This window comes from Stomoxys calcitrans, chromosome 5 (genome assembly GCF_963082655.1).
Source record: "Stomoxys calcitrans chromosome 5, idStoCalc2.1, whole genome shotgun sequence".
NCBI classification, from domain to species: Eukaryota; Metazoa; Arthropoda; class Insecta; order Diptera; family Muscidae; genus Stomoxys; species Stomoxys calcitrans.
The window spans coordinates 146,178,431-146,204,426 of NC_081556.1; the positions used below are offsets into that span (position 1 = coordinate 146,178,431).

Consider the following 25,996-nt stretch of genomic DNA (forward strand, 5'->3'; position numbering starts at 1 on the left):
TGCTACAGATGCCCATCAATTCCAAGTACTAGTTTATATTAAATATTCATGTTAATATCTAATAAACATGAACGATGTTGGAAATGAAATGGATTTTTTTAATACTCTAAATCAAGGACAATTGGAGAGTATTTAAATCCAAATGATGATGAGAACAGTAATTTTCTGTAAACATTAAGAATTTAGTGTGGGTTGCAAATTTTCCAGCGAACATCCGTTTTAGAAATAGCAGGGACACTTCCCTCATATCAATGAGAGGTGTTCTGGTGTATAGGGCAAAAGTGGTCTTTCTTGTCCTTTCCAAAATGTTGGATTTGAAGTTCAATTTCCTGCCCAGCAAAACATCCAAGTATTTTGCGCTTTTAGTAAATGAAACATTCTCTCCACCCAAGGAGACAGGTTTCACTGTAGACAACTTGTATCTCCTGCTGAATAGAACTACTTCTGTCTTGCACGGATTCATACCCAGACCACTTTAGGTAGCTCACTTTGCTGTTGCACGTAGAGTTTCCTGAAGTATATCTCATAGAGTGCTGGGAAACTTTCCCCTAACCACAATTGTCACGTCATCATCATACACGACCACTTTTACGCCTTTTTCTTCCAGAGACAATAATTTATTGTTATGGTTATATTCCAAAGTAGAGGAGACAGTACACCTTCTTGAGGTGTTCCTGTGCTGACCCATCTTTTTAGATCCACATATCCCAAGCCTGTCGTAATACATCTTTTAGTAAGTAAGTTATTAATAAACTGTCTTACAGTAGAGTTGAAGCCTTGAAACTCCAACTCCTTCATGAATGACGGCGGTTGTCATAATTTAAAGCACCTTCAATGTCAAGAAATGCTACCATTGTATATTCCTTGACAGCGATAGAACCCTCTGTGTAGCCGACTAGGTCGTGAAGGGCTGTTTCAGTGGATTTGCCTTTACTATATGCATGCTGCTGTCACGGCAGGCGATCTCCAGGAATCTTTACCCTTAAATATAATCCTATCAACCTCTCAGCAGTCTTCAGCATAAAGCATGACAGACTAATAGGACGTAAATCTTTCGCCTTCGTCTCACCATTGTCAGGCTGAAAATGATTCTGAGGGCTTTGATCTGACCAAGTGGTACAACTACATCCAGTGGAACCCCGGACAGTTTCGCACTGCCCAACAACCTAACTGTTGTAACCGAAATGTTTTCTCGCTCCTTTTCAAAAAGTTTGCCCTTAATAAGTCGCATTTACTTTGACGCCAGGCTCGTACCATCACTTGAAATTGAAATTAGGTTCAAATTCTCGTACGTGCGTTCGTTCAAGTAAACACGATCCCAAAATGATTGAGTTTAAGAATTGCTCGACAAGGAAATGATGTTAGTCAGAGGACGCCTAGTTCGTATATTCAGCAAGATCGTGTGCTCTTTGGAACTTGCAAGGCTTGACCTTGAGTGTGTGGGTCATTATAACGATTTATGGTGCGATACATTGACATTTTGTTCACTTTGAGGTGTTTGAGTTCGCAAACAATCTACCGTAACGTAGAGGTTAGCATGTCCGACTATGACGCTAAACGCTTGGGTTCGAATATTGGCGAGAAAATCAGAAACAAATTTTAGCAGTGGTTATTCCCTCCTAATGCTGGCGACATTTGTGAGGAACCATGCCATTTGAAAAAATGGTATAGCAACCATGTAAAAACTTCTTCTCAAAGAGTCACTTCTTTTACCCTAAATCGTATCAGACTTTTTACATTATGGGATGAGATAAAAGTCAGCGACGAGTTTCCAAATTTCCAAGCTGAAACAGGCCAAAGAAATGTAGATTTTTACGAATGAATGGATGATTCGAGGGTCATACTATTTTCTCATCCTGCAGATTATACGCCCGTCTGCACTGCCCGTCTGGCACTGAGTGTTAAACGTTTGCCTGAATTTAAGAAGCGAAATGTAAAGCCAATTGCTTTATTAATTGACGCCGTGAACTCGCACAAGGGATGGATTGAGGATATCAAATCGTACGGAAAACTTTCATCGGTCGATAATCCCATGACAAACGTATATTGGCTTTCAAATTCAATATGCTGGACAAAGTCGAACTAAATGGCGAAGGCATATCTTTTGCTTGTCGAGCTGAGTGGACAATATGTTTATAAAAAGAACGCCCCTTATCATTGAGCTTAAACTTGAATCGGACAGCACTCATTGGTATGTGAGAAGTTTGCCCCTGTTCCAAAACGGAATGTTCATGGGCAAATTTGAATTTTGAGTTCGCCAACAATAGCTGGTTGAGATTTTGAACTCCATCACCAAAAACTCCTTCACTCGACGATAGATCGCAATGTCCTGGCAGTTCGGCGAACAGATTCCTATCTCGCTATCGCCTTTAGTTCAACAAGTGGCACTTTTGCAAGGCTGCCGATTGGTTGAGGATGGGATGTGGACGAGGCCTTCCTGCCATATTTATTACAATGCGGTAGATTTTTAATCGCCAAAGGGATTATCAAAATCGGAATCTGCAATAAATTCTTAGAAAATTTGCCAGGAAACCATGAATTTAAAATCAAAATTGGGTTTTAACACCAAAGTTCGTCTATTGTTTGGTAACTTTATGTGTGAGCTAAATCCAAGCCTGCGAAAAAGGCGAAAAAACGATTGACGGACAAAAGATGTAGAAAGAATACACGGACAGACGGACATATTTTCAGCCGTTTCATCTGGGCATTGAAGTTAAATGAGTTAATGAGGAAGAACGATTTTTATACCCTACACCACCACCACTGTGGTACGGGGTATTGTAACTTTGTGCATTTGTTTGCAACGCTAAGGAGGAGAAGAGCTAGACCCATTGATAAGTATACCCATCGGCTTAAAATCACTTTCTGATTCGATTTAGCTATGTCCGTCTGTCCGTCGGTCCGCCTGTCTGTCTGCCTGTCTGTCTGTCTGTCCATGTATTCTTGTAATCAAGGTAAAGGTTGCATTCGTTGTCTGACTGTTAAAAATTTTTGCACAAATCACTTTTTTGGCCAAAGGACGAATGCTATTGATTTTGAACAAAATCGGTTCAGATTTAGATATAGCTCCCATATATAGCTTTCATCCGATATGTCCTATTAAGGCTGTAGAAGGCTCACTTTTATTTCGATCTTTACAAAATTTTGCATGAGATGTTTTATTTTATTCAACGTTGCAATATCTGTGTAAAATTTCATAGAAATCGGTTCAGATTTAGATATAGCTCTCATATATGGTTGCCCAAAAAGTAATTGCGCATTTTTTTAAAGAAAGTAAATGAAATGAAAGAATGTAAAACTTAGAATGAACTTTAATCAAATATACTTTTTTTACACTTTTTTTCTAAAGCAAGCTAAAAGTAACAGCTGATAACTGACAGAAGAAGGAATGCAATTACAGAGTCACAAGCTGTGAAAAAATTTGTCAACGCCGACTATATGAAAAATCCGCAATTACTCATATATCTTCTATCCAAAAGGGCCTTTTAAGGCTATAAAAACCAGAATTTTGGTCCGATCTTTACAATATTTTGCATGAGATGTCCTCTCAGGCGTCTTGGCTTATGGTTTGAGAAGGGAGATCGTTCTATTGTATATGACTCCCCCTTACTCGGTCCTTCCCAGTCTTCAGTAACAGGATCACTTTGCCCATCTCCCAGACATTGGGCACTATCAGAGTGTTCAGAGACAAGTTGAGGACAGTTGTAAGATACTCGACTCCAGGTAGATCCTGATTCTTCAGCAGCGGTGTAGAGATTCCGTCGAGCCCCAATGCTTTGCATGACTTGGCGGCACGGATGACATTCGTAACTTCATCGACGGTAAACTGTTATGGCTGTCCATCAGCTCGAAGACCACGAATGGGTTCTTCCCTAGCCTTGTCATTTTAGGGATACTCAGTAAATTGAGGGTTGAAGAACCTGACGCTGGAGGCCAACGTAGCGCAGAGGTTAGCATGTCCGCATATGACGCTAAAGGCCTGGGTTCGAATCCTGGCGAGACCATCGGAAACAATTTTCAACGTTGGTTTTCCCCTCATAATGCTGGCAACATATGTCAGGTACTATGCCAGGTTTAACTTCTCTCCAAAGAGGTGTTGCACTGCGGCACGCCGTTCGGACTCGGCTATAAAAAGGAGGCCCCTTATCATTGAGCTTAAAACTTGTAAAGGACTGCATTCATTGATATGTGAGAAGTTTTCTCCTGTTCCTTAGTGGAATGTTCATGGGCAAAATTTGCATTTACAACCAATCGCATCTCATCGGGTCAGTCACAGTTACGTTGCCAAAAGTGACTGAGGTCCTGTCATCCTTTCAAACGGGGTTTGAGAGTGAAAGTAATAGGCGACCATAGCGCAGAGGTTAGGATGTCCGGCTATAAAGCTTAACGCCTGGGTTCGAATACTGGCGAGAACATAAGAAAACATTTTCAATGGTGGTTATCCCCTCCTAATGCTGGCGACATTGGATGCCGCCTGGATTCGAATCCTGGCGAGACCATCAGAAAAAAAATTTCAGCGGTGGTTTCCCCCCCTGTTCCTTAGGGGAATGTCCATGGGCAAAATTCGTATTTACAACCTGACGAATCTCTTCGGGTCAGTCACAGTTACGTCGCCATAGGAGGCTGAGGTTCTGTCATCCCTTCAACCGAGGTTCGAGAGTAAAAGTAATAGGCTACCATAGTGCAGAGGTTAGGATGTCCGGCTATAAAGCTTAATGCCTGGGTTCGAATACTGGCGAGAACATAAGAAAACTTTTTCAGATTTTGGGTAATTTGCAGTAATGTTTGATACGGAATGTTTGATAACCCCCCTGAAAACATCCGCCGAGGTTCATCACATTGGTTCAGAATTTGATATACCTCCCTCGCTGTACTTATAGGGTAGGTGTAGGATATCGTACAGTCGGCATCGCTCGACTTTTGCCTTTTCTTACTGGATAACTGATGGATTATGTCCCTTGATGGACTTTATTCAATTTTGGATAGTAAAAATTTGTCTTTATAAGGCCCGTTAGTTTTTTTAATCCCATGAATTTTGTTGAAGATGATTGGCCTAATAAACACAACAACGGTTTATTATTTTGCGTTTTATGGTATCCAAAAGAAAAGCAAAAAGACGATGCTTAAATCATTTAGACTCTGCCCAAAACTACCCATGCTTAAAATGGACTACCCTAAAGTATCATAAATTTCGATAATAAGGTCAAGAGCAAAATTTGTGCATTTCAAAAAGTTGTCTAACCACCAATTGAAATAAGACGTAAATTTTCTGTTTTGAAGAGAAAAACACAAACAACAACAACCAATAAGTAAACGTAACCAAAGGCAAGTTCTTGAAAACAGCAAACAAAAGTTCACACTTTCCGTTGTGTAATACTAAATGGGAACAAAAGCGGCATCTAACACTCACTCGCTTGGTGGTTACCAAAAAGAATTCAATCAAAAGCACGTTTAGGGCCATGCTTTAAGAAATGAAAACAAAAGCACAAACAGAACCAACATCGAAACAAGCTACTTAACATCAATGAGTTTCTCCTCACTTGCTATTTTGGTAGGAGGGAAATCAAAGGAAAGCGGAATTGAATAGATTCCTTAGGGGGAGATTACGTAATGACATTTCATCAATAAATGGGTGAGTTATCGAAATAGTATGCTGTTAGAAATACAAGTGACTATAAAAGTTTGATGACATATTTAATAACTATTTTTAAAGCACAAAAAACAAGTTAAAGCGTGCTATGTTCAGCCGGATCGAATCTTATATACCCTTCACCATGGAGAGCATTTGCCAAGTTCAAGTTTATATAGACCGATATGGACCGTACTTGCCTCGGCTGTTAGAAATCATACAAAATAACAACCTCCAAAATTTCAGGCAAATCGGATAATAAATGCGCTTTCCAGAGGCTCAGAAAGTCAAAGTTGTTGCAAGCCATACCAATTGCGCCCTCTAGAGGCTCAAGTCAAGACGCAAGATCCGTTTATATAGCCGCTATATCAGGTTATGAACTGATATAAATCAAACTTGGCACAATTGTTAGAAATCATTCCAAAACGACATGTGCAAAATTTCAGACAAATTGGATAAGAATTGCGTCCAAAGAAGTCAAAATGGGGAGATCGGTTTATATGACTTATCGGGAGATCGGTTTATATATCAGCTAGATCAGATTATGAACTGATCTAAGTCAAACTTGGCACAATTGTTGGAAATCATTCCAAACCGACATGTGCAAAATTTCAGCCAAATTGGATAAGAAAAGCGCCCTCTAGAGGCTCAAGAAGTCAAATCGGGAGATCAGTTTTTATAGCAGCTATATCCGGTTATAAACTGATCTAAATCATACATAGCACAATTGTTGGAAATCATTCCAAAACGACATGAGCAACATTTCAGACAAATTGGATAAGAATAGCGCCCTCTAGAGGCCAAAGAAGTAAATCGGGAGATCAGTTTATATGGCAGCTATATCAGATTGTGAGCCAATTTAGACCATACTTGGGAACGTTGTGGCAAGCCATAACAAAACGACATGTGCAAAATTTCAGACAAATTGGATAAGAATTGCGCCCTCTAGAAACTCAAGAAGTCTTATCGGGAGATCAGTTTATATATCAGCTTTTGGGTTGCCCAAAAAGTAATTGCGGATTTTTCATATAGTCGGCGTTAACAAATTTTTTCATAGCTTGTGACTCTGTAATTGCATTCTTTCTTCTGTCAGTTATCAGCTGTTGCTTTTAGCTTGCTTTAGAAAAAAAGTGTAAAAAAGTATATTTGATTAAAGTTCATTCTAAGTTTTATTAAAAATGCCTTTACTTTCTTTTAAAAAATCCGCAATTACTTTTTGGGAAACCCAATAGATCAGATTATGATCTAAATAAAACTTGGCACAATTGTTGAATGTCATTCAAAAACGAAATGCGCAAAATTTCAGACAAATTGGATAAGAATTGCGCCCTCTAGTGGCCAAAGAATTGAAATCGGGAGATCAGTTTATACGGCAGCTACAATATATCAGGTTAGGTATTAATTTAGACCATGCAACGACGTATGCAAAATTTCGGACAAATCGGATAAGAATTGCGCCCTCTAGAGGCCAAAGAAGTCAAATCGGAGAGATTATATGGCAGCTATTTCAAAATATGGACCGATTTTACCCATTTACAATCCTAACCGACCTACTCTAACAAGAAGTGTTTGTCCAAAATTTCAAGCGGCTAGCTTTACTCCTTCGAAAGTCTTCGAAATCTTTCGACAGACAGACGGACGGACAGGCGGACACGCATGGCCAATTCGACTTAAAATGTAATGACGATCAAGAATTTGTATTTTTTATGGGGTCTAAGACTAATGTTTCAATGTGTTACAAACGGAATGACGAAATTAGTATACCCCCATCCTACGGTTGAGGATATAAAAGCATCACTGAAAGATGGGGGTAAACTCAGTTTGTCATTCCGTTCGCAACACATATACTTGGTCGTTGTAAAAATCATAGACGATCAAGCCATGTCCGTCAGTATATTCGTCTGTCCGTCTGTGTGTGGAAACCACGCTACAGTCTTTAATCAGGGAGTTTATTGAGCTGAACATTTTCACAGATTCGTTTTTGTATTCATAGGCAGGTTAAGTTCGAAGATGGGGTATATCGGCCCAAATCTTGTTATAGCCCCTATATAGATCAATCTCCGAATTGGAGGTCTTAGGCCCATAAAGGCTGCATTTATTGCCCGATTTCGCTGAAATCTGAGAGTACGGTCTAGGTCGGATTATATTGGGTTGCCCAAAAAGTAATTGCGGATTTTTCATATAGTCGGCGTTGACAAATTTTTTCACAGCTTGTGACTCTGTAATTGCATTCTTTCTTCTGTCAGTTATCAGCTGTTGCTTTTAGCTTGCTTTAGAAAAAAAGTGTAAAAAAGTATATTTGATTAAAGTTCATTCTAAGTTTTGTTAAAAATGCATTTACTTTCTTTTAAAAAATCCGCAATTACTTTTTGGGCAACCCAATATTTGGATCTGGCTGCCTGCGATATCCAGATTTAAGGTCATAGGTGTTTTTGCTGAAAATTTACACAGCGAAGTCAGGTTGCCTCCTTTCCCCCAATATTCGTGCGGAGTATGGTATACTCGGCGCCAGGGTCGCGCTTAGGCTGAGAAATAAATTCAAAGGAAATCAAGACTTAAACTTTTGTTGAGAACTCAAAGTGTCCTACAAAACGCATTTATCCGAATTTTTAGTTTTACCAAAAATCCGGATAAATGCCCCCATGCATATGTTTTATTTCTTTTATGATTAGCTCCTAAAACTATGCAATATGCGAAAGGTGGTGAATAGTATGATTCCTGCGAGGCATCTGAGTTAATGCGAAATAGATTTAAAAGAAATGAAGAATCATCCTCCTCGGCATGCTGAAGGAGGATGGTTGCGGCCACAGTTCGATTCTGGTTATTATGAATACGGACTGTAGACTGAGGAGGATCTCTGACTACCTGGCATCGGTGCCGATTGGAGTGAGGGCATTCGCGATTCGTTTTCCTGAGAGGGACGAATGGCGGGCTGATGGTGTACTTGAGGAGGATGAGACCATGATCTACACAGATGGCTTCAAGATGGAGTCAGGGACTGTATTGGGGGTCTACTCTGATGCACTCAATATGAGTATGTCTCTAAGACTGCCGGACGGGCGGACCGGTCATCGGTCTTGCCTACGTGCTATTTGTCAAGCTACTGAACACAGTAGAGGGAATGGTCAGGGCGGCGTCGTTGGCGAGGTGGGACAAGGTGGATGGGTGCCGGACTGCGAAGACGCTATGGCCGGTCATGACACAAGCTCCGGCGTAGGTAGGTCCGTGCTTCCGTAACGAAAGGCGGTTCTTCCCCTACCGCTCGGGTTTTCTCCACTCCTCCCGTCTTCTGTCTTCTGTCTTTTTCTTTTTATTCGTGTATAACCTCTAGTACAAGGTCTAGCATTTTCCTTTTTCTTCCCTTTCTCTCTCTAGGGTACGACAATGGGCCAAACTAGCCTCCGACCCATTCAACCTTTGCTGGGCGACCCATTCAATCTAACCTAACCTAACCATGGTATAGATGGAACGGTATTAGTATTTAGCTGTCTTATATACCGGCAGGTCAAGTTCGAAGATGGGGTATATAGGACCATATTTTGATATAGCCTCCATATAGACTGATCTCCCGGATAAAGGTCTTGGATCCATAAAGACTGCATTTATTGCCCGATTTTGCTGAAATCTGCGTGTATGGTCTAGATCGCATTATATTTGGATCTGGCTGCCATCTATGTTCTTGGTCATATGTGTATAAAATCCACCATAGCGCAGAGGTTAACATCTCCGCCTATGATGTTGAACGCCTGGGTTCGAATCCTGGCGAGAACATTAGAAAAAATTTTCAGCAGTGGTTATCCCCTTCTAATGCTGGCAACATTTGAGAGGAACTACGCCATTTGAAACCAGTAAGGAAAGGCAAAAGTCGGGTGGGGTAGACTATATAATACCCTACACCACCCAGAATACGTACTTCTTTTAATAAATGGAACCTATGTTGAAATCTATTCCGACTTTAATTTTGCATAGCTATTGAAATATTAAAAAAGAACCTTGCAAGATTTTATCGTAAGATAGGACCTAAATTGTGGCTACTACAGCCTTAAAGAGCCATATCGGATGAAAGATATATGTCAGAGCTATATCTATACATGGACCGACTTTGGGACGTTAAATAAAATATCTAGTGCTAAATTGTGTAAAGATCGGACCAAAATTGTGGCTTCTTCAACTTTAAAAGGCCATATCGGATGAAAGATATATACATGAGAGCTATATCTAAATCTGGTCCGACTTGAAATCTCTTCCAATTTGACTGAAAATTTGCGTGAGGTGTTTTGTTATGATTTCCAACAAATGTGCTTAGTACGGTTGAAATCGGTGCATAACCTAATATAGCTGTCATATATAGCTATCTGGGGTCTTGACTTCTTGAGCCTCTAGAGGGCGCAATTCTTATCCGATTTGGCTGAAATTTTGTATGACGTGTTTCGTTATGACTTTCAACAACTGTGCCAAGTATGGTTTAAATCGGTCCATATCCTGATCCTATATCCTGATCCATATCCTGAGCTGCCATATAAACCGATCTTGAATCTGGATTTCTTTACCCGATAGAGGGCGCAATTCCTATCCGATTTGGCTGAAATTTTGCATGTGGTGTTTTGTTATAACTTTCAACAACTGTGATTAATATGGTTCAAATCGGTCTATAACCTGATATAGCTGCCATATAAACTGATCTGGGATCTTGACTTCTTGAGCCTCTAGAGGGCGCAATTCTCATCCGGTTTGGCTGAAAATTTTTATGAAGTGTTTTATTATTATTTCCAACAACTGTGCTAACTATGATTCAAATCGGTCCATAACCTGATATAGCAGTCATATAAACCGATCTGTGGTCTTGACTTCTTGAGCCTCTAGGGGGCGCCATTCTTATCCGATTTGGCTGAAATTTTGCATGACGTGTTTTGTTATGACTTTCAACAACTGTGCCAAGTATGGTTTAAATCGGTCCATAACCTAATATAGCTGCCATATAAACCGATCTTGAATCGGGACTTCTTTACCCGATAGAGGGCGCAATTCCTATCCGATTTGGCTGAAATTTTGTATGAAGTGTTTTATTATTATTTCCAACAACTGTGCTAACTATGATTCAAATCGGTCCATAACCTGATATAGCAGTCATATAAACCGATCTGTGGTCTTGACTTCTTGAGCCTCTAGAGGGCGCCATTCTTATTCGATTTGTCTGAAATTTTGCATGACGTGTTTTGTTATGACTTCCAACAACTGTGCCAAGTATGGTTTAAATCGGTCCATAACCTAATATATCTGCCATATAAACTGATGTATCTGCCCGATAGAGGGCGCAATTCCTAACCGATTTGGCTGAAATTTTGCATGAGGTGTTTTGTTATAACTTCCGACAACTGTGACAAATATGGTTCAAATTGGTCTATAATCTGATACAGCTGCCATATAAACCGATCTGGGATCTTCACTTCCTTAGCCTCAAGAGGGCTTAATTATTATCCGATTTGGCTGAAATTTAATACAACGGCGGCATGACCTCCAACATACGTGTCAAATGTGGTGTAAATATAAGATTCGGCCCGGCCGAACTTAGCACGCTTTTACTTGTTCTGATTGTCTTAAGAAGCACCTTGGCTGCTACATTGGATCTTCGGTCGAAACCTATTACCGCGTTGATGGCGGCGGTGATCTTTTACAGTCGAGAGGCAGACTAAGTCCTGGATCTCTGTATTTGCCTTTAGTCGAAGACCCTAGACCACTGCTGATTCCTTAAGCGTGCCTTTAAGTGCACCTTGAAACTTGTCGTCCTTTTTGGGTCCCTTTCCCATCACCAGGAGAATTTCTCCCATTTTCGTCTTCCTAATGGATTGTACCGCAACATCAGTCTTTTCAGGTTTCACATTTTGGCTGAGAATTCTAAGCACGTCGACATAACTATGGCCCTCTGCTGGTTTAATTATGACAGCTTCAGGTCGCTCTTTTGGCTGTTCATTGCTGTTTCCCGTTGGTGCCTTTCAGAGCCTAAAGACGCTTATCTCTCTCTGTCTCTCTCTCTGTTTTGTTGGTAGTTTGGCGTCTTCCTGTTTATCTTTCGGTTTGTCGCTCTGGACGGACTAGCCGCTTTTTCCTTGCCCTTCTTACCCGGATTTACATCATTTGAAGGTCTTGGGACATTTTTTACCCGATTTCCTGACATCCATAGTGAGTATGAATTCGGACTATATTCAGATATAGCTGCTATATAAACTGATTTTTCGATTTACGTTTTTTCATCCACAAAATCTATTTTTATTACCCAATCTTTGCTGCAGTGAGTGATATTTGGCTCCTTGACCTGCTGTCACTACAGCCCAATATTTCCCATATTGTCAACGAAATCTCCCTCTCATTGTCACATTTAATTACAAGAAACATTTCTGACGATATCAGTATGTCTTACAGTTTTTGGCTACCACAGTTCGGCTCATTATAAATTGTAATGACATGGCGATAGGTTGCTAAACAATAAATTCTGGCATTTTCTTTGAAGTTGAGTCCCCGCACAAAGGAGCCCAGCCGATGATAAGTGGAACATTTTCAAGTGGCATTCGTTCATTCATCCATCTAACCATTCATTAATTCTGACGGGCAACTAGGCAGACCGACAGACAGACGGACAGTCGAAAAGGCGACAGCGGCATTGTTGGCAACTGTGTGCACTCAAGGCATAGAATATTTGCAGGTGGGTGGATTTATGGTTAACACCGCGTGCACCATGGGCTTCCATGGGTGCAGGTAGTAGATGGCTGGTTTGAAAACTTCAAAATCTAGACGATGAAAAAAAAAAAAACGCAAAGTACACATGCGCACACTCCGTTTTTGCATGGTTTAACGATCTCCCAAAGATAATAAAGTGAATTTTTTGACATTTTTAAAAGAGCCCGCTTAGGTAGAATAACGAATGCTCCACAAGTGACGGACGGGTCTATGTCTGCCCCTGGCTGTTACTCTTCATAGATGGCGGCAGGTCTTTTGCTTAGGCGGTGACATGTGAGATTAAGAAGGCCCGTTATATCAAAGGTTGGGGTAAACATTTATGCTGGCCATTTTTCGCTGAGGTGTGGGGATTTGGTACTTCAAAGTGGCTGCTGGTAGGTGATTAAAATGACGTTTTGCAATATATTATAATGACTTCATTATGGCCACAAATCAAGCCGACAATTTGTATTGCGGCCTGAGTGCTCCCGGGCTGGCCATTGTTGCTCTTGCTTTCGCTGTTGCTCCTATGGTTCATGGTATGCTGCCACATTTGTGTTGCACATTCATTTCCTAATGCAATGCAAACAAAAACAGCAGTAGCCCTGGCCATTGCATTTGTAGAATATTTCAAATCAGAGATGTGGTAGTAGCCAGCTGACTTATAAGGCAATCAGAATGATGAGAACAAACCACACATGGCCATGGGACAATGCAAAGAGAAATGTAGGAGGTACATTGGCAAAGTTTTGAAAATAAGAAAAACAAGTAAAAAGACGTTAAGTTCGGCCCGGACGAACTTTGGATATCCACCAACTCGGGTATATATGTAAACCACCTTTCGTCAAAATCCGGTGAAAAATGCTTACCCCAAAGCAGCTATATCGAAATATCTTCCGATTTGGACCAAATACTTATAAGTACAAGTAATTGTTCAATTATGTATAACAAATTATTGGTCTTTTAAGACGCTATAACTAAAAATAAACCAATCTGAACCATATACGACACGGATGTCGAAAAGCCTAACATAAGTCACTGTGTCAAATTTCAGTCAAATCGGATTCTAAATGAGCCTTCTATGGGGCCAATACTTTAAATCGAGATATCGGTCTATATGGCTGCTATATCCAAATATGGACCGATTTGGGTCAAGTTTCAAAAAAAAAAAAAAAAGTGGCGAAGAGTCTAACACAAATCGCTGTCCGAAATTTCGGCGAAATCGGATAATAAATGCGCCTTTTATCGCCCCAAAACCCTAAATCGAGAGATTGGTCTATATGTCAGCTATATCCGAATCTAGACCGATCTGTGCCATATTGCAGAAGTATGTCGAGGGGCTTAACACAACTTACTGTTCCAAATTTCGGCGACATCGGACAATAAATGCACCTTTTATGGCCCCAAAACCTAAAACCGAGAGATCGGTCTATATGGCAGCTATATCCAAATTTGGACCGATCTGTACCATATTGCAGAAGTATGTCAAGGGGCTTAATACAACTCACTGTCCCAAATTTCGGCGACATCGGACAATAAACGCACCTTTTATGGGTTCAAAACCTTAAATCGAGGGATCGGTCTATATGGCAGCTATATAAAAATCTGATCCGATCCAAGCCAAATTCAAGAAGGATGTCGAAGGGCCCAACACAACTCATTGTCCCAAATTTCGGCGACATCGTACATTAAATGCACCTTTTATGGGCCCAAAACATTAAATCCAGAGATCGGTCTATATGGCAGCTATATCCAAATTTGGACCAATCTGTGCCATATTGCAGAAGTATGTCAAGAGGCTTAACACAACTCACTGTCCCAAATTTCGGCGACATCGGACAATAAATGCGTCTTTTATGGGCTCAAAACCTTAAATCGAGGGATCGGACTATATGGCAGCTATATCCAAATCTGATCCGATCCAAGTCAAATTGAAGAAGGATGTCGAAGGGCCCAACACAACTTATTGTCCCAAATTTCGGCGACATCGTACAATAAATGCGCTTTTTATGGCCCCAAAACTTAAAACCGAGAGATCGGTCTATATGGCAGCTATATCCGAATTTGGACCGATTTGCGCCAAATTAAAGAAGTCGGTCCATATTTAGATATAACTCCCATATGATTCGATCTCCCCAATATTCTTCTAGAGACTCACGCAATTCTTATCCGATTCGGCTAAAATATTGCACAATGGCTTTCTCTATGACCTGCAAGTATGGTCTAAATCGGTATATAACCTCACATTGCTCCCATTTAAATCGATCTCTCGATCGGTAATTCCTATCCGATTTGGCTGAAATTTTGCACAAAGAATTTTTCTATGACCTCTAGCATACTAGCCAAATATGGTCTGAGTCGCTGTATAACCTGATATAGGTCCCATATAAATCCATCTACCGATTATACTTCTTGAGCCTCTAGATGGCGTAATTCCTATCCGATTTTGCTGAAATTTTGCACAGTGAATTTTTCTATGATCTCTAACATTCTTGCCAAATGTGGTCTGAGTCGCTGTATAACCTGATATAGCTCCCATATAAACCGATCTCCCGATTATACCTCTTCAGAATTTAGATGGCGCAATTTTATCCCGTTTGGTTTAATTTACACAATAACTTCTCGTATGACCTTCAACATAAGTGCCAAGTATGGTACGAATCGGTCCAAACTTGATATAGCTTCCATATAAACCGATCTCCCGATTAGACATCTTGAGTTTCTAGAGGGCGTAATTCTTATCCGATTTGGCTGAAATTTTGCACAATGACGTTTTCTATGACCTCTAACATTCTTGCCAAATGTGGTCTGAGTCGCTGTATAACCTGATATAGCTCCCATATAAACCGATCTCCCGATAATACTTATTCAGCCTCTAGATGGCGCAATTTTATCCGGTTTGTTTGAATTTAGGTAGCTCTCACATAAACCGATCTTCCGATTATACTTCTTCAGCCTCTAGATGGCGCAATTTTATCCGGTATGGCTGTAATTTTATGCAATGACTTTCACCTTCCACATATGTGTCTAGTATGGTCCGAATCGGTCCAAAACTTGATATAGCTTCCATATAAACCGGTCTCCCCGATTATACTTCTTCAGCCTCTGGATGGCGCAATTTTAACCGGTATGGCTGAAATTTTGTACAACGACTTCTCCTATGACTTTTCTCATATGTGCCAAGTATGGTCCAAAAAGGTCCAAAACTTGATATAGCTTCCATATAAACCGATCTCGTCAATTAGATATCTTGAGCCCCTAGGACGCGAAATTCTCATACGGTTTGGCTGAAATTTTGCACAATACCTTTTCCTTCAAAATATGTGGCAAGTATGGTCCGAATCGATCAAAGATCTGATATATCTCCCATATAAATCGATCTCGCGATTAGACTTCTTGAGCCCATAGGACGCGCAAATTTTATCCGGTTTGGATAAAAGTTTGCGCAATGACTTCTCTGCGCAATGACTTCTCCTACGACCTACAATGACTTCTGCTACACTATTCAACATATGTGCTAAGTATGGTCCGAATCGGTATATAACCTGACATAGCTTCCATATAAACTGATCTCCCGATTTTACTTCTTGAGCTCCTAGAGGGCGCAATTTTTATCCGATTTGGGTCAAATTTCGCACAGTAATTTTTTTATTCACCTGCAACATATTTGCCAACTATTTTTTTGAATCGGTATATAACCTGACATAGGTCCCATATAAATCGATCCCCCGATTTTACTTCTAGAGCCTCTAGATGGCGCATATTTATCCGGTATGGTTGGAACCCTAGGACCCCCAAATTTTATCCGGTTCGGCTGAAAGTTTGCACAATGACTTCTCCTACGACTTTCAACATATCTGCTTAGTATGGTCCGAATCGGTCCAAAACCTGATATATCTCCCATATAAACCGATCTCCCGATTATAGTTCTTGAGCTTCTAGAGGGCGTAGTTCTCATCCGATTTGGCTGAAATTTTGCACAGTGACGTTTTCTATGACCTCTAACATACATGCCCAATTATGGTCTGAGTCGCTTTATAACCTGATATAGCTTCCATATAAACCGATCTCCCCGATTAGACTTCTTGAGCCCCTAGGACACGCAATTCTTTACCAGTTTGGCTGAAATTTTGCACAATGACTTCTCCTACGACCTTCACCATATTTGGCAAGTATGGCCCGAATCGATCCAAAACTTGATATAGCTTCCATATAAACCGATCTCCCGATTTTACTTCTTGACCTTCTAGAGGGCGCAATTCTTATCCGATTTGGCTCAAATTTCGCACAGTGACTTTTTTCTATCACCTGCAACATATTTGCCAAGTATGGTTGGAATCGGTATATAGCCTGACATAGCTTCCATATAAATCGATCCCCCGATTTGACACCTAGAGCCTCTAGAGGGCGTAGTTCTTATCCGATTTGGCTCAAATTTCGCACAGTGACCAAGCATGGCCCGAATAGGTTCATAACCTGATAAGCATAGCAGTCCATTCCATTAGCCCTTGTTTGCTTATAAAGAGGTACCGGACAAAGAACTTGACAAATGCATTTCATGGTGTAGGGTATATAAAATTCGACCCGACCAAAGCTTTTACTTGTTGATTCCTCAATCCTCCCTCGTATATGCACCCACTTCCAAATATGGATCTCTTATTGGCAATGGCCATAACGCATCTTCGGAGGCTAGAATGGCGTCAACGTATTGTCACGTTCACTAAACTCAATGCACAATTTAAAGTGGATGCTCAGACGCTCGATTATTCAATTCAAGTGCATTCAATGAGTAGAATGTAATTGGCAATTACTGGACGCCTGCTAGCAGCAATGGTTGCATGAGTCAGAATATGCATTGCCAATTTGGTCAGCCAAAAAAAAGCATGGCTGTTGCAACAGCATGAAGTATTCCATGCGGCATTGAATCAATTTCTGGCTTTCTCATAGCATAAACAAAGATTGCTTTGCCTTTTAGTTGCTCCAGCTGCGTCCCACACAATCTTTAGAAGGTGTTTTTTTAATTCCAAGCAATTTTGGAGTTTTTTTTTTGTGATGGCGGAATATCTCCAACACCGACGCCACCTAACGTGGCCTAAGCGCCTAGCGTTGCTTTGGAAAAATGGCAAACATTTTTTCCTTCCAGCTATTCGCACACATGCTCTGGCAGAATATAAACCTAACACAGCTTCAATTACGCAACATTACGATGGCAAACTGTCACTTGACGCAGTTGGGAGTCTTTGTTACAGGAGATTTATGCCCCTTTTGAATAAATTGCCAATAATATTTTTGTTAATTTTTTAACCATTTATTTAGCCATTTGGTTTTTTGGTTTTTATATCGGCCACCACATATGGCCAAATTATGGTCTATAAATTTTTATTTTTTTAATGTTAAGGTGTCCGTCTGTCTCTATGTTTTATTATCGGTTTTTTCTCAGAAGTTTTAAGCAGATTTGAAGATTTATGGGTTTTTTCCTCGGGCATCATATCAGCAGCCATGTGTTTAACGGTCTACTGTTGCTGCAGTTTTTCTTTGCTTTTTTTGGGAAAACTCCTAGTGGAGTTTTTGTGGGGCACTTTTTCATACATGGCTGCTATTATTTGGGTGAGTTGTTAAACTGTCTCCATCACCATTGTATTGTATAAGGATAATGATGTAAGTGGCGGTGCCTGATATAAGCTGTAAAGAGGTTTAAGGTGTAATGAAAGCACAAAAAAATATGTCTTCTCCAGCTCTGTTAAGTTGTAATTACTTACAGATCGTATTAGGGCTCCATTCAGCTCATAGAAGCCGTATACAGTGAATTCTTTCAAGTTGTTGAAGACGAATGAAGAGAACTGTGAAAGCTGTTAAAAAGAATGATACAAGAAAAATTTTATAAATATTTTTTGTCATTTAAGTTTGGATGTTAGATGAACTCCATTCTTAAAAGACTTTATTTCAGCCCTATGTTCTCATGATAGCCGATTTAGGGGTGTTTTCGGGGGTGAGGTGTTGCCCCAGACACTTGGCCCTAAAAATATCAGCATCGTGCCCTTCTCCCAAATACCATTTATTTAAACCACAAATTGCCATTGGTAGAAGGAGAGTTTATGGGATGAGGCGCACCCCAGACACGTGACCCTAAAATTGGTAATAAAATCTGTTTTCTAATCCCAAATATCTTTCATTTAAACTCCATATTGGCATGGTCGGTAAATTTTTACTCTTTGGGGGGTGTTTTAGGAAAGGGCCGGTGCCCCCTAAAACATGGTCCCACATTGTTTCAAATACCTTTATCTGAGCCCCATATTGCGATGGTCGGTAAATATTTGTTGTTTGTGGGGTATTTTGGGAAAGGGGTAGATCCCCAGAAAATTGGCCCCGCAAGTGGGTATCAATTTCGTGCTCTACTCCCCAATACCTTTAATTTGAGCCCCACAACGACATGGTCGGTGAATAAGACCGATTTAGGGGTGTTTTGGGAAGTGTGGTTGTCTCCCAAACATTTAGCCCTGAATATATTGGGTTGCCCAAAAAGTAATTGCGGATTTTTCATATAGTCGGCGTTGACAAATTTTTTCACAGCTTGTGACTCTGTAATTGCATTCCTTCTTCTGTCAGTTATCAGCTGTTACTTTTAGCTTGCTTTAGAAAAAAAGTGTAAAAAAAGTATATTTGATTAAAGTTCATTCTAAGTTTTATTAAAAATGCATTTACTTTCTTTTAAAAAATCCGCAATTACTTTTTGGGCAACCCAATATATCAGCATCTCTATTCTCATATATCGATATATCATTTATTTGAACCCCATATTGGCCATTGGCCTCAAAATTGGATATCGAATTTGTTTTCATTTCATTCATATATCGATATATCATTTATTTGAACCCCGTATTGGCCATTGGCCTCAAATACATTTCATTTAAACCCCTTACAGCAAAAGTCAGCAAATATGTCCAGTTTGTGGTATGGGCCCTAAAAGCTATCAGTATCGAGCTCTAGTGTTATGAAGACCCAAATTTTCTTGGCAAGCTAATACGTCCTACTTGGCGGTTTTTATGGTGTTGGGACGTTCCCTAGACAGTTGGTCCCGAATGTTGATATCAGATTGGTGGTCTACACCCAAAATTCCTTTCATTTGAGCCCCATATTTCCATAGTCAGCAAACATGACCGGTTTGGGGGATGGGGCGGCCACTCAGTGACTCGGCCTTGAAAATATATATAAGATTCGTGTTCTACTCCATAAATACCTCTTACTACCATAGAAACTTTTTCCCGAATATTGATATCAGATTCGTGTTTAACTCCAAACAACAAAGACCTCACATTGATATGTGTCGTAAAATTGTCCTCTTTGGGGCATGTTTTTGAGGAGGGGCGGCCTCTCAAACACTTGGTCTCACATTTGAATATCAGATTCATTTGAGCCCCATATTGATATGTGTCGTAAAATTGTCCTCTGTGGGGCATGTTTTTGAGGAGGGGCGTCCTCCCAAACATTTGGTCTCACATTTGGTTATCGGATTCGTATTCTACACTCAAATAGCTGTTTTGGGAAAGGGGCGGCCTCCCAGAAACTCGGTCTCACAATTGGATATCAGATACATATTCTAATCTTAAATATCTTTCATTTGAGTCCCTTATTGGTCTATATATATGGAAGGTAGGTTTGGGGATGGGGCGGTCCCCCTTGGTACCGAAATTTTGTTTTAAGGTTATAAAGGGTGATTTTTTTGAGGTTAGGATTTTCATGCATTAGTATTTGACAGATCACGTGGGATTTCAGACATGGTGTCAAAGAGAAAGATGCTCAGTATGCTTTGACATTTCATCATGAATAGACTTACTAACGAGCAACGCTTGCAAATCATTGAATTTTATTACCAAAATCAGTGTTCGATTCGAAATGTGTTCAAATTTTGACAAATTTTGTTCAGCGATGAGGCTCATTTCTGGTTGAATGGCTACGTAAATAAGCAAAATTGCCGCATTTGGAGTGAAGAGCAACCAGAAGCCGTTCAAGAACTGCCCATGCATCCCGAAAAATGCACTGTTTGGTGTGGTTTGTACGCTGGTGGAATCATTGGACCGTATTTTTTCAAAGATGCTGTTGGACGCAACGTTACGGTGAATGAACACATTTCGAACCGAACACTGATTTTGGTAATAAAATTCAATGATTTGCAAGCGTTGCTCGTTAGTAAGTCTATTCATGATGAAATGTCAAAGCATACTGAGCATCTTTCTCTTTGACACCATGTCTGAAATCCCACGTGATCTGTCAAATACTAATGCACGAAAATCCTAACCTCAAAAAAATCACCCTTTAATAAGAGAGCACACAAAATTTCGCCCAAATCGCACCACCCATTTCCCAGATTTGGCGTTTCTGAAAATAGTGGTAAGGGGGAGGGTCCGCTCCCCCTTCAGATATCAAAAAATGTAGTACCCTTTTTTCACCACTGGATTATTATGCACCATCTGTGAAAATTTCAAAAAAATCGGTTCAGCCGGTTTTGAGTCAATAAGGAACACACAAACAAACAAATAAACCGACAAACAAACACAAATTGATTTTTATATATAAGAAGATAAAAAAAAAAAAATTGAATTTTTTTTATGACATACTTTTGAATACCTTACCCTTTGCTTAATATCGTCATCCGTAATATAAATATTCCATTCGTCCACAATGCTGCCAGCCTTTCTGATCTATGTATTAGTAAATATAAGGTAGGAGACAGGAGGAGTATGAGTAAGAGAGGATGAGCAAGTAAAAGCGCATTAAGTTCGGTCGGGCCGAACTTTGAATACCCAAGATCTCGGCTGTATACATTAGACCGTCCCGTGATGTTAAAGAGAAACCGCACAGAAAGGATATGCGGATAGACAGACATGAATAAGCTAAGAATTTCAAGAGGATCAGGAATTTATATACTTTGAAAGGTCTCACATCAATATTTCAATGTGTTACACACGGAATGACGAAATTAGTAAACCCCCATCCTATGCTGGAGGGTATAAAAAATAACCTGTGAAAGTTTCAGCTTCAAGACTGTAGCGTGATTTCAACAGACAGACAGACGGACGGACATTGTTAGATGGTCTTAGAATGTTACGATCAATAATAAAGGGTGTTTTTTTTGAGGTTAGGATTTTCATGCATTAGTATTTGACAGATCACGTGGGATTTCAGACATGGTGTCAAAGAGAAAGATGCTCAGTATGCTTTGACATTTCATCATGAATAGACTTACTAACGAGCAACGCTTGCAAATCATTGAATTTTATTACCAAAATCAGTGTTCGGTTCGAAATGTGTTCAAATTTTGACAAATTTTGTTCAGCGATGAGGCTCATTTCTGGTTGAATGGCTACGTAAATAAGCAAAATTGCCGCATTTGGAGTGAAGAGCAACCAGAAGCCGTTCAAGAACTGCCCATGCATCCCGAAAAATGCACTGTTTGGTGTGGTTTGTACGCTGGTGGAATCATTGGACCGTATTTTTTCAAAGATGCTGTTGGACGCAACGTTACGGTGAATGAACACATTTCGAACCGAACACTGATTTTGGTAATAAAATTCAATGATTTGCAAGCGTTGCTCGTTAGTAAGTCTATTCATGATGAAATGTCAAAGCATACTGAGCATCTTTCTCTTTGACACCATGTCTGAAATCCCACGTGATCTGTCAAATACTAATGCATGAAAATCCTAACCTCAAAAAAATCACCCTTTATATACATATGTCTAATTTGTAGGGTCCGAAATATAAATTTCGATGCGCTGTACACAGAATGACAATATAAATAAACCCCCTTTATTCGATTTTGGCTACAAAAATTTACGCATACCGAGGACAGTCTTCATAAATGACTTCTATTACCTGTTCATAAACACTGTGATGAACAACGACCACAATCACAGTCTTCAAAAATGAAGTAAGAACATAAAATCCATAGAAGAGCACTAACATGCCTACACTAAGCGAGCTGCTCGAAGTTCCCATAAAGGCCATTTCCAATAAACAGTCAGCCAAGTTATAGGCATTAAAGACTATGGACAAGGCATTGCCAACAAATATTACAAATAGCTGCATGCGACGAAAGTTCACCAAGATCATGGCTAATTTCATGAGCGTATGTTCCATCTAGAGAAGAATTAAATAGTTATCAACAAAACAATGCTTCTGACATAACAATAAAATTCTTACCAGTTGAGTACGTGTTAAAATATCCAAAAGCTCATCCTTGTTTGGTGGTTTGCCTTGAACGGAAATTTCTCCATGAATTTTCAAGAATTCTTTCAAGGGTTGTTGGGGCTGCTTTGCTGGTTGTTGCGTCTGCTTTACTGGCTGCCATTGTAAATGCTCTTTTATTACATTCCATTTATTTTGGTAAAATGTTTTTCCTTTTGCTTTATTTGTGGATTTTTTCGAATGTGAATAAACACGAAGAGTGTGCAGTTTTTCTAAATTTTCCACAATTTTACCTTGATAATCAAAATTCGAATTATATTTCATGTTAATGGTGGGAAGTGTTACGTAGAACTGTTGAAGTGGCGGCCACTTGGTCCTGAAATAATGAAATTTAATTAATTTAAAAGCTTGCTTCAATAATATTTTTTTTACGAGGGTAGGGTAATGAGTTTGGTAGGAGTAGTTAATTTTAAAAATTAAATTATTATTAAATGCAAGTTTTAAATTTTTTTCATAAAATATTTTTAAGGAAGTAAAAACAGCTTTAGTCGTAATTTTTTTGAGCATTGTCCGGTGAGCATACGGGTAATGGCATAGGAAATGCTCCAACGTCTCATCCTCTTCCTCACATGCCCTACACATGCTATCACTTGCCGCATCTACTCTGGCAAAGTGAGCTTGCAGTCCTATGTGTCCCGCCATGATACCGAAAATAACACTGATCTGCTTATGCTCGTCTTCTCACGATCCGGATCTCCCATAGGATTTTCGTCATCCTACCGACCATTTCCATAGTGTTACATGCGCCTTTAACTCGGTCTGCGTCTTAGACAGCAGTCTTCTGGCCTTCACTGTCAAATCGTTTCCTCTATCATTCCCTCTTGCTCAGTTGAGGCCGGGCACTCAAACATTGCAGATCGTGCCATACTCAGAGAAGACGTCAATCTCCTTGAATCACAACCGTCTTGGTTGTAATTGCTCTGATGGCCAGTGTACTCTCCGTAAAGATGTCTATATTCGAGGTTCTATATAGTACCTCAAGCATTCCGTGATCGCACAGTTATCTACTTAAAGGACGGTACTTAAATCCCTGGGTTGTTAAAGTAAACCTCCGATATCTGATACAAAACCTCTTCCATTCCTTCCGTTTATGAGATGATTTAACCTACGCGATAGCTTCGCTCACGCTACTCCTTCACTTACGTTATTCCTTTGCTTGTGCGATTCCTTCGTTTATGCAATCGTTTCGCTTACGCGATTCCTCCGTTTATATCTAAGCGATACCTTCCCTTACGCAATTGCTTCGCTTACATAATTCCATCTCTTACGTGACTTTCTCGCTTACCCTCGCCTACACGATTTTTTTTTTGCATTTCTTTTGCGCGATTGCTTTGCTTACGCGGTCGTCCATCCATCCTTCCATCCATTCTTCCATCCATTCTTCCATCCATCCTTCCATCCATCCTTCCATCCATCCTTCCATCCATCCTTCCATCCATCCTTCCATCCATCCTTCCATCCATCCTTCCATCCATCCTTCCATCCATCCTTCCATCCATCCTTCCATCCATCCTTCCATCCATCCTTCCATCCATCCTTCCATCCATCCTTCCATCCATCCTTCCATCCATCCTTCCATCCATCCTTCCATCCATCCTTCCATCCATCCTTCCATCCATCCTTCCATCCATCCTTCCATCCATCCTTCCATCCATCCTTCCATCCATCCTTCCATCCATCCTTCCATCCATCCTTCCATCCATCCTTCCATCCATCCTTCCATCCATCCTTCCATCCATCCTTCCATCCATCCTTCCATCCATCCTTCCATCCATCCTTCCATCCTTCCATCCATCCTTCCATCCATCCTTCCATCCATCCTTCCATCCATCCTTCCATCCATCCTTCCATCCATCCTTCCATCCATCCTTCCATCCATCCTTCCATCCATCCTTCCATCCATCCTTCCATCCATCCTTCCATCCATCCTTCCATCCATCCTTCCATCCATCCTTCCATCCATCCTTCCATCCATCCTTCCATCCATCCTTCCATCCATCCTTCCATCCATCCTTCCATCCATCCTTCCATCCATCCTTCCATCCATCCTTCCATCCATCCTTCCATCCATCCTTCCATCCATCCTTCCATCCATCCTTCCATCCATCCTTCCATCCATCCTTCCATCCATCCTTCCATCCATCCTTCCATCCATCCTTCCATCCATCCTTCCATCCATCCTTCCATCCATCCTTCCATCCATCCTTCCATCCATCCTTCCATCCATCCTTCCATCCATCCTTCCATCCATCCTTCCATCCATCCTTCCATCCATCCTTCCATCCATCCTTCCATCCATCCTTCCATCCATCCTTCCATCCATCCTTCCATCCATCCTTCCATCCATCCTTCCATCCATCCTTCCATCCATCCTTCCATCCATCCTTCCATCCATCCTTCCATCCATCCTTCCATCCATCCTTCCATCCATCCTTCCATCCATCCTTCCATCCATCCTTCCATCCATCCTTCCATCCTTCCATCCTTCCATCCATCCTTCCATCCATCCTTCCATCCATCCTTCCATCCTTCCATCCATCCTTCTATCCATCCTTCCATCCATCCTTCCATCCATCCCTCCATCCATCCTTCCATCCATCCTTCCATCCATCCTTCCATCCATCCTTCCATCCATCCTTCCATCCATCCTTCCATCCATCCTTCCATCCATCCTTCCATCCATCCTTCCATCCATCCTTCCATCCATCCTTCCATCCATCCTTCCATCCATCCTTCCATCCATCCTTCCATCCTTCCATCCATCCTTCCATCCATCCTTCCATCCATCCTTCCATCCATCCTTCCATCCATCCTTCCATCCATCCTTCCATCCATCCTTCCATCCATCCTTCCATCCATCCTTCCATCCATCCTTCCATCCATCCTTCCATCCATCCATCCTTCCATCCATCCTTCCATCCATCCATCCTTCCATCCATCCTTTCATCCATCCTTCCATCCATCCTTCCATCCATCCTTCCATCCATCCTTCCATCCATCCTTCCATCCTTCCATCCATCCTTCCATCCTTCCATCCATCCTTCCATCCTTCCATCCTTCCATCCTTCCATCCATCCTTCCATCCATCCATCCTTCCATCCATCCATCCTTCCATCCATCCATCCTTCCATCCATCCTTCCATCCATCCTTCCATCCATCCTTCCATCCATCCTTCCATCCTTCCATCCTTCCATCCTTCCATCCTTCCATCCTTCCATCCTTCCATCCATCCTTCCATCCATCCTTCCATCCATCCTTCCATCCATCCTTCCATCCATCCTTCCATCCATCCTTCCATCCATCCTTCCATCCATCCTTCCATCCATCCTTCCATCCATCCTTCCATCCATCCTTCCATCCATCCTTCCATCCATCCTTCCATCCATCCTTCCATCCATCCTTCCATC

General features: G+C 40.8%; 2 protein-coding genes across 2 annotated transcripts in view; one reads left to right on the plus strand and one right to left on the minus strand.

The window, feature by feature from the left end:
* Positions 1 to 25,996, plus strand: part of LOC106082656 (RING-type E3 ubiquitin-protein ligase PPIL2) — a 203,343-nt gene that overhangs the window by 1,175 nt on the left and 176,172 nt on the right. The gene's annotated exons all lie outside the window — the stretch shown is intronic.
* LOC106082639 (uncharacterized) lies at positions 17,705 to 23,943 on the minus strand. The gene is made up of 6 exons (XM_059369967.1): positions 23,840 to 23,943; positions 22,544 to 22,904; positions 22,217 to 22,480; positions 20,974 to 21,042; positions 18,103 to 18,192; positions 17,705 to 18,025 (listed from the first exon to the last, which is right to left on the minus strand). The coding sequence occupies exons 1-6, from the start codon at positions 23,941 to 23,943 to the stop codon at positions 17,927 to 17,929; spliced, it is 987 nt and encodes a 328-aa protein (XP_059225950.1). The 3' UTR covers positions 17,705 to 17,926.

Coding starts and splice junctions, on each gene's coding strand:
- LOC106082639 (XM_059369967.1), bottom strand. CDS start 23,943: ATGGATGGACGACCGCGTAAGCAAAGCAATCGCGCAAAAGAAATGCAA. Junction 21,043..22,216: donor ATCACAGTGTTTATGAACAG/GTAATAGAAGTC, acceptor ACTAATACATAG/ATCAGAAAGGCTGGCAGCAT. Junction 18,193..20,973: donor ATGACGATATTAAGCAAAGG/GTAAGGTATTCA, acceptor TCTTTTTAACAG/CTTTCACAGTTCTCTTCATT.